At 25.5% G+C, this 10,000-nt stretch overlaps 1 protein-coding gene across 2 annotated transcripts in view; it reads right to left on the bottom strand.

Moving 5' to 3' along the window:
* Nucleotides 1-9,626: 9,626 nt before the first annotated feature.
* The window catches only part of LOC122250692 (post-GPI attachment to proteins factor 6), a 29,015-nt gene continuing 28,641 nt past the window's right edge, over nt 9,627-10,000 (bottom strand). Inside the window, exon 15 of one of the 2 annotated variants that reach the window (XM_043012244.2) lies at nt 9,627-9,867. In XM_043012244.2, coding sequence (XP_042868178.2) covers nt 9,785-9,867 — 83 coding nt within the window. In that variant the 3' untranslated portion in view covers nt 9,627-9,784. The remainder of the gene's footprint in view (nt 9,868-10,000) is intronic. The other variant, XM_043012246.2, reaches the window with a different exon arrangement.

Here is a 10,000-nt window from a genome sequence, read left to right as displayed (position 1 = left end):
GAGATATTTATATATTTAGATTTATTTATTTATATGATTTAGATATTTTGAGATTTTTTATTGTATTGTTAGTTTGAGTTAGATTAGTTATTTTATTTTGATTGTTGATATATTGTATAGATTTTTTTTATTGTATACGATTTTATAGATATATTAGATATTATAGGAGATATGATAGATTTTGAGTGTTGAGATGTGTGTTTTTATTGATAGTGTGTTATATGATAGAGAGTTGATTTTTTTATTTGTTATATTTTTTAGTGTTTTTATATGATTTATTAGTTTGAGTTATATTTTTTATAGATGGATAGATATTTATTTTGATTATTAGGTACGTTAATATTTTTATATATATATAGATTATTTTTGAGATATTTTCTTTAGATTATTTATAGTTATGTTTTGATTTTGAGATATATTATATATATTTTTTGTCTTTATATTTTTTTATAGTTTAGTTATATATTTTTTATAGTGATAGTTTTATATATTATATTGTATTTTTGAATTTTTTTATTATTTTTGATTTTTAGATAGTTTGATATTTTTTATTGATTTGATTGTGGCGTTTGTGCAGTTTGATTGGTGTGTGTTAGATATTTGTTTTTATATAGAGTTTTGTGTTAGGTTAGAGTTGTTTTAGAGATATTTATATTATAGTTATATATGTTTGTTTTTTATATTTATTTGATTTTTTTTAGATTTTATTAGTTTGATAGTGTTTGTTTGTGATTAGTTTTTTGTTAATATTTGGTTAGAGTTAGTGTGGTGTAGAGTGTGAGGTGTGTTAGTTTAGAGAGAAGATATTTGTGAGAGTTATTTTGTTTTATTTATAGTTAGAGTTATGGAGTGATTTTTTTTGTTTTTTAGAGTTTATAGTGTGGAATTTGTTTTTGTGTTTGTTTTTGGTGATGAGAGATAGAGTGGTGAGTGTATTGAGATAGATTATTATATATGTTAGAGTTTGGTGTTTGAGATTTATTTATTTTATAGAGTAGTTTTGATGATTTATTTATTGTTAGAGATTTTTGTTTTATTATATTTACGGATTTTGAGGTGGAAAGATATTTATTATTTATAGAGTTGAGGTTTTATAGATATATACTGATATAGATTTTTTTGTGATCTTGAAGATATATAGATACAATTTATTGTTATTGTAATTTTTTTTTGATGTTGATTTGATATTTAGCGTCAGGGATATTGGTTATAGATATTTAGTGGGAGTTTTTATAGTTGTGTGATTATGTGATAGTATAAGAGAGTGATTCAGTGTGTGTCTTAATATTTTTAAATTTAAATATAAACTTTGTGTGTTTCAGTGAGTGAACTGTGTGTTTTATAATTGATATTGTGAGTGTAGTATGTTGGTGTGAGGAGTGTTGAGTGATAGTGTGATTGAGAGAGTTGTTTTAGAGTTTGGTTATTGATGTTTGTTATTGTGTGGTTTGAGTGTTAGTAGGTTAGAGTGTGAGTGGTAGTTTGATAAGTTTTTAGTGTGTGATAGGGTTTGTGTGTGAGTTGTGTGTGAGGTGTGATTGTGTGATTGTGAGAGTGTTAGTGTGTGAGTGAGATAGTGGGTGTGTGTTAGGTGTGTGTGTGGATTTTTTGGGTGTTTGTTTTTGGTGTGAGTAGTTTGTTTGTGTGTGGAGATGTGTGTTTGAGTTTGTGTTAGTTGTGTAGTGTTGTTAGTGTGGGTGAGTGTGTGGTTTTTTGTGAGGTGGGTGAGAGTATGCTTTGTGTGGAGGTGTTATTGTGTGATTATTGGTCTTAGTGGTGTGTGTGTGATGGTGTGTGTGGAGGTGTTTGTTTGTGTGGTTTGTGTGTGGTGTGTTTGTGTAGAGAGATGTTTGTTGTTGATTGTGTTTTAGTTAAGTTGATTGGTGTGTGAGGTTTTTGTGTGTTTGGGTTTGAGTTTTATTGTGGTGATGGATTGTGTGTCGGTTTTGTGAGTGTTGAACGGGAGTTTGTGTGAGTTAATGGTTAGTGTGTGTGTGTCTGTTTAGTGTTAGAGAGACATGAGAGATGTTATTTTGGTGTGTGTGTGTGATGTGTGTGTATGGGGTGTGTGTGATTGTTGAGTTTGATATTTGTATGTGTTTGAGAGTTTATTGAGATTATAGAGTGGTCTGGTAGTGAGTTTTGTTGTGTGAGTGATGGGTATAGTTTGTGTGTGAGTTATTTTTTGTTTGTTTTATTTTTAGTGTGTTTTGATTTGTTATATGAGAGTGATAGTGTGTGATAGATATATTTTGGTGAGTGGGTTGTGTGAGCTTGATTGTTAGAGTGTTGTTGATTTTGATTCTTTGTCTTGTATTGTGTGTGAGTTACGTCCTGTGCCTAGTGTGTGTGTGAGAGTTTTTTGTTTGGTTTGTTTTTAGTGATTGTGTTTAATTGTTTGAATTTTCGTGTTGTGTTGTGTGAGTTATTAAGTAAGATTTATGGTGATTGTGATTTTTAGTTTATTATATATGATGTTTTTTAGTTTGTGTGGGTTTGAGGTGTGTGATAGTCTGTTGCATTTTGTTTGTTTTTTTGTGTTTGTGGTTTGGTGTGTTTATATTGTGTGGGTTTGTGTGGAGGTGTGGATGGTGAGTGTGAGTTTGGTGTGTTGAGTGTGTGTTAGTGTTATTTAGTTAGATTTATTTTGTAGTTTTATTGTGTGTTTTTGTGTTTTAGTGAGTGAGTATTGTTTATTTTTGAGTTTGATAGTTTGTGAGTATATATGAGAGGGTGATATTATTTGAGTGTGTTTGATTTTAAGGTTTTTTTTTTATAGTCTATATAGTTTATATTTTTTTTTTAGATATTGTTAGTATTATGTTAGTAGTTATTTTTTTATTGAGTTAGAGTCGTGCTGTTTGTGTATAGTTTATGAGTTTAGATTATTTTTTTGATTTATAGATATTTGGTAGTTATATAGATTTTGTGAGTTAGTTTTTGATTTAATATATAGTGTTTGTTTGATTGTTTTGTTTGGTTGTGTGTGTACTTTGAGAGAGTGTTTATTTAGATTTATTTATTTTTTGTGTGTTTAATATTTTTAGTTATATATATTTTTTAATAGAGTGTTATTGTGTTTGTATTGTGATTTATTTAGTTAGATTGGTAGATTTTGTGTGGTGAGCTATGTAGTTTGATATATTTTTGATAGTGATACATGGTATTGTTATTTTTTGTGTTTGGTGATGTGTTTTTGTGGTTTTTCTTTGTGTGTTTTTTTTTTTTTTTTTTAATTGTTTTTGGGTGTGTGGGTTTTTTTTGTGTGTTTGAATTTTTTATGGGTGTGTTGGTGTTGTGTGGTGTTAATGTATTGTTTTATTTAGTTTTTATTTTTTTTTTTTTTGATTTTTTTTTTTTGTTTTTGTTATTTATTGTTTTATTATTTTTGTGTTATTTTTTTTTTTATTTTTGTTATTTTGAGTTATTTTAAATTTTTTATTTTTATGATTTTTTTTTGAGTATTTTTTATTTTTTTTATATGAGTTTTTTATTGTTTTTTAATTTGATTGTTTATTTTTTATTTTGTTTTTTTTTTTTGGATATATTTGATTGTTTTTTTTTATTTTATTTGATTTTTAGAATTATTTTTTAGTGTTTATGTCTTACTTTTTTTTTATTATTGATATTTTATTATATATTATTTATATTTATTTTTTTTATTTTATTTTTTAAATTTTATATGTTATAGTTTTTTTATTTATATTTTTTTATTTTTATTTTTGGGATTATTTTATTATATATTTAGTTTAAATTTTATATTGTTTTTTTTTTTATTTTTTATTTTATATATAGATTTATTTTTTTTTTTGGGATATTTTTTTGATTTGTATTTTTATTTTTTTTGAGATTTTTATATTTGTGTTTTTTTTTATTTTTATTTTTATTTATTTAGATATTTTATTTTTTATATATTTGATATTTAGTTATTATATATATTTTTTTGTTTTTATTTTGATTTTTATTATTTTTTTTTATTTAATTTATATATATAAATTATTTTTTTAAATTTTTTTTATTTTTATTATTATTTTAGATTATTTTTGATTTATATATTTTTATTTTTAATATTAAGATTTAGATTTTTTATTTTTTTAAAATTTTTTTAATTTTATTTTTTTAAAATAATATTTTTATTTTTTTTAAATATTAAAATATATTTTTTGTAATTTATTTATTTTTTATTTATATTTTTTATAATATAGATTTTTTAATTTTTTTTTTATTTTTTTATCTTTAATTTATTATTTTTTTTTTTTATTTTTTATTAGTATATTTATAATATATATAGATATAAATATAGAATATAGATAAATAGTAAAATGCTATAAATATAAATTAGATAAAGAGAGAAATAGTTAAAGATTTAAATATATAAATATATAAATAGAAAAGATAAAGATATAAATATATAATTAGATTAATATATAAAGAGATAAAGAGATATAGAGTAAAATATTTAAATATATAAATAAATAGTTAAATCTATATATTATATATTATATAAAATAAGAAATATAGAAATATATAAATAAGAAATATAAAAAGTATGAAATATATATATAGATAAATATATAAATATAGAAATAAGTAAATAGATAAATATATAAAGAGATATATGATATAATTAGATAAAGTTAGAAAATATATATATTTATATATATAAATATATAAATATATACATAGAGAAATATATAAATATATAAATATAGAAAGAAATAAATATAGAATGAATTTAACAGATAGTAATAGATAAATAGAGAAATGATATATATATAAAATATAGAAAGATAGAAATAGATAAATTATAATAGATAATTGTTATAAATATATAAATTTTAAATAGATAAATGATATATATATAAATAGAGAAATATATAAAGAGATTATATATAATGTAGATTAATTGATATAATAGATAAATATATAAATAGAAAAATAAAGAAATATATAAATATATAAAATATTTTATATAAATATATAAAATATATAAATATATATATAATAAAGATATAAATAGTTGAAATATATAATTAGATAAAAATATATAAAGTATATTAAATATATAAATATAAAATAGATAAATAGAGAGTAAGTAAATATATAAGATTTAAATATATAAATAAGAAATAGATTAAATATATAAATATATAAAGATATAAATATATATATATTTAAATAGAGTAAATATAAAATATATAAATATTTAAATATATAAAAATAATAAATATATAAATATAGAAATATATAAATAGTTAAATATATAAAGATAAAATATATAAAATAAATAAAAATATATAAATATATAAATATAAAAAATATATAATGTGATAAATAGATAAATAGATAAATAATTAAATATATAAATATATTAATATATATATAAGTTAATATAATAGATAAATATATATATATATAAAGTTAAAGTAAATATAAAATAGTAAATATAAATAGAAAGAGTATATATAAGAGAATAGAAATTTATATTTATATGATAAGTTAAATGAAAGATTGATATATATAATATATATATATAGAAGCTGAGAGAGAAAAATGATAAAGATAAATATAAATATAGATATAGATATAAGTTTTATAAATAGAATATTAATTAGAGATATAGATAAGAGAGAGATCTTAATATAAGATAAAGATAGATTTATATATAGATAAATATATATAGTATATATAAAATATATATATATTAATAAATTGATAATATAGAAATTGAAATATATATAGATATAATTTATATATAGATATGAAATATATATATAAGAGAATTATATATATTATATATAAGTTAGATATAGATTATATATATAATATATAGATATTATAAATTTATATATAAAATAGAATATAGATATATAGAGATATATTATATAGAGATATATATATATAATATAGATATAATATATATATATATATATATTTATATATACTGTTTATTATAGTTTATATAGATATAATTTATAATATAAATATAGATATAGATTATTTAATATATATATATAAGATATATAAATAGATATATATATTTATATAGATATATATAAGATATATATATATATAATATATATACAGAGTTATTTATATAAGATATAGATAAGATAAGGAATATAATAGATATATATTATATATGTATAAATATATACATAATATATATGGTATAACATAATATAGAATAATATATATTTTATAATAATAGAGAATATAAGGTGTAAAATTATATATATAATATGATATGGTTATAATATATATATAATATATATGTATATATATATATAAGATATATATATATATATATAATATTAGTAAAATTATATATATAATATATATATATAATATATATATATATGAAGTAATGTCATAGAACATGTTAAAAAATATTAATGCAACATAATTTATAAAAATTCAAAAAGATCAATTCATTTCTAAGAATGCTGTTTAGAGATGTTTTGTGTCACATTTTTTTCCTCATCAAAACATAGAATCAATATTTTCAATAAACACTTTTAGTCAGTAAAAAAAAAAGCTTTTGTAACCAAGTACTTTTCAAAGGCAATCAACACTTTTGCTTATTTATTTGTATGCTTAAATTATTTAATATGCAATTTCATTTCACAATTTAGCTCTAGATTTGATCCATGGACTTGGTTTACATTGTCTGGCACATTGCCATCCGCGTCTATGACCGACTCATGCCAAATCATGCCATCCACTGTTAAATAGTTAATATTTATATGATTCTACAGACCTTGGGTGTGGGACCCAATGAAAGTGCCAATAAATAAGTCCTCGCACTTCCTTTGCATGAATAAATAAAAGTATGCAGTTCCAAGAAGAAATTTATTTTATCCATAAAATCATTGACAGGTATTTGCTTACAACACTGATCATTAAAAAAAAATAAGATTAAATGGTTAATATATATTTATATATATATATATTTTTTATCTATTTATTTATCTATTATGAATATTAAATACTCTTTGTGAGTGCCTATCTTTACTAGATTAGAGATTGAGTTTAAGAAACAGGCAGTGGCAGGAGATTGTGAAAGTGAATCTTTGCAGGTCTCCAAAAAGTGGAATTATTTCCGCACACTTACATAATTATAAGCACCTGATCGTATGTGTCACGTCTGTGCTTGCTCGTGTGTGTGTGTGTGTGTGTGTGTGTGTGTGTGTGTGTGTGTGTGTGTGTGTGTGTGTGTGTGTGTGTGTGTGTGTGTGTGTGTGTGTGTGTGTGTGTGTGTGTGTGTGTGTGTGTGTGTGTGTGTGTGTGTGTGTGTGTGTGTGTGTACATTCCAGCTTTTGGTTACATCCATTTTGTGTGCATGTATGTATGTGTGTGTTTGTGTGTGCGTTTGCGTGTGCGTTTACATCTATGTGTCGTGTGTGTACATGTGCGCATGGCTGCCTTTGGTTATGTGTATATAGTGTGCATATATATGTGTGCATGTGTGTGTGACTGGGTGCAAGCATGGACATGTATGAGTGTGTAACTGTTTGTGCATATATCTGTTTATGTACAAGTGCGAGAGTGTGTGTGTCTGTGTGTGCATGTATGTGAATGTGTGAAAGTTTTTGTGAGTGCATGTGTGTCTGTATGCATCCACATACTTGTGACAGTTTACACGAGGATGACTCCATGAGGCAGGTACATAATGGTGCACATAAATAAAGAATGAATATATATGAATGCTTATAGGATTTAATGCCTAAAATGAATGCCCATTTGGTAGGCCTGGGTTTCTATCACATCTCACTTACTGGGAAACTCATATACAATGATCAGTCTACATCTAAGCTTTGTGACCTCAAACTTCATCATTATCATTGTAACTATTTGATACTGCTCAAATGACTAGCACAGGTTAGTTAGCGAGTTCTCAATCACTCCATATCTCTCAAAATTAGTCAAATTCACAAACGACTTTTCCCAGGCTACCAGACAGCTTACAGAAATAAAGGATTGGTGAAATTATCATATACAGGTTGATTTCTTCCTTTCAGTTCAATTATACTCACACAAAACATGTTTACATTTCATCCGTATGACTACAGAGTATACTGTAATTTGTAAGACATATACACTCTTTCAGCTTTGGCTGTGTCTACAAACAACAATATAAATCTTTGTATATTCTAGAAAATAATAACCACAGTAAAATCACAGTCGAAACTGCAGGCCTATTTATCCTTCTTTCTTTGTTTACAAAGAAAATGTATAAATCATAAGTAGAAAACTACATCTATTAGGCAATATCTTCTAAAAGTCTAATATAGACATCAAAACACCAATTGTAGGCAAAGTGTCAACGTTTCCAAAAATCCAAAATGCCGGCTGCGTCAGAAGCTTCCCGCTCAATCCATTCATTTCAGACTAGCAAGATATAAAGCAAATCCAGATGTTAGTAAATAGCCAGAGAAAATCTTTGCTAGTATATCCTGTAGCTCAGAGAGTACCTAGATTTTGTATCTCTAGCCAGGATATAAACAACTGATCTAACAGAAAAAAGAGAAAGGTAGAGAAAAAAGAGAGCTGACATCCTACATCCATTCCTTCTTATGCTAACAGTTCCAAGCAACTAAACTAGTTCGGGTAAAGCAAGCCTGTGGATGGAATGTTCATTGAACACTATTGAGACCAAAGATGGACAACAGATATGTGTGATGGCATATGCTATTCTGATGTTGCTTTTGAGAATAAGACTTACATTGGTTAAGAGGGGGTGGGGAGGAAAGGAGGGGGGAGGACTGCAATCAAACATAGGGAATCAACTCTTTACCAAACTTTCACCCTTCTGTCTCCCTGAGTCCCTTGCTTTTTAAAGCCTAAATGTTACATGAAATCTCAAAATAGCTAATTACATCACACATTGTACTTTTTAGCCTTCGGGCACTAATCAGTCACTTGTCTGTTCTCATTTTGGCATCTTTTTAAACTCTTGTCTGCATCATAATGAGACAGTGTCCAGCTGTTGCAATACATGTACCCAAGATGGCACTTCACTCATAATGGCAGAAAAAATATCCCTAATTCTAAGCATTTTCTCTATGTACAGTAAATACAAAAAAGGTCATTGCACATTACAAAGCCTATTATAAACCCAATAGTAAAGATTAAATGACCATTTCTATTTGACTGAAAAATAAGTTTCTGACACATTTTTACACCTGACCTTATATGTCAGTGTGCTGGAATTTCTTATGATGATAAATTCTATGCCATAATGAATACACTTGATTTTTCAAATTTATTTTGTCTACGTGGAATATGGATATTAAATGCTACATAATAAAAGGATTAATAATTTCCTTTAAAGGAAAATATATCTACAGACAGAGGGGTGAAGGAGATAGCAATAGAGAGAAAGAGATACAGAGAGAGAAAGAAAGAAAGAAAAAAATAGAGCGAGAGAGAGAGATACACATATATTAGAAGGAGCATGGAGAGCAAGCAGCAGTGTTAGCACCACCACATTAGAGAGTCAAGCCACCACCAGGATATGCAGGTTCTTGGAGACATGCCTGACAGCCAAAAGGGAGATGCATAAGAAAAAGAAGACAAAGGAGAGAGTGTGAGAGGTGGGAGAAAGAGTGTTAGACCTGAAACACAATAGACAATGATTATACTCTCTACCACCAGCAGGAAAGGAGGCATTCCCCCCACAAGCCATGCAAGCCGGGTGGTTTCTGAGGAAAGGATGAATGAGCCGGGCCGCACTGTCTGCCCTCTACGAGCTCATGGAGGGTTCAGGGTGAGACACTCCACACTAGGGTGAGGAAGCATGCAAGGTGGTTATCCTGTAGGCCTGTAGGTCAGGCTCCGAGGTTGGGTGGGTCACAGAGAGGAAGCCTGGAATTTGGGATGAAAATGTCCGTCAGAAGGTGGAGACATACCAGAAAGCCATTGGTGAGGAGGCCCGCCAACCATAGTGACCAACCCAGCCAGATCAAGGTTTGGTTTGAGCACAGGACACAAAAATCTT

The sequence above is a fragment of the Penaeus japonicus genome, unplaced genomic scaffold (genome assembly GCF_977035675.1).
Source record: "Penaeus japonicus unplaced genomic scaffold, GWHDUDI00000001_assembly GWHDUDI00000009, whole genome shotgun sequence".
Classification (NCBI taxonomy): domain Eukaryota; kingdom Metazoa; phylum Arthropoda; class Malacostraca; order Decapoda; family Penaeidae; genus Penaeus; species Penaeus japonicus.
Note: the sequence above shows the minus strand (reverse complement) of the source record. Positions and strands in the feature narration are given on the sequence as shown.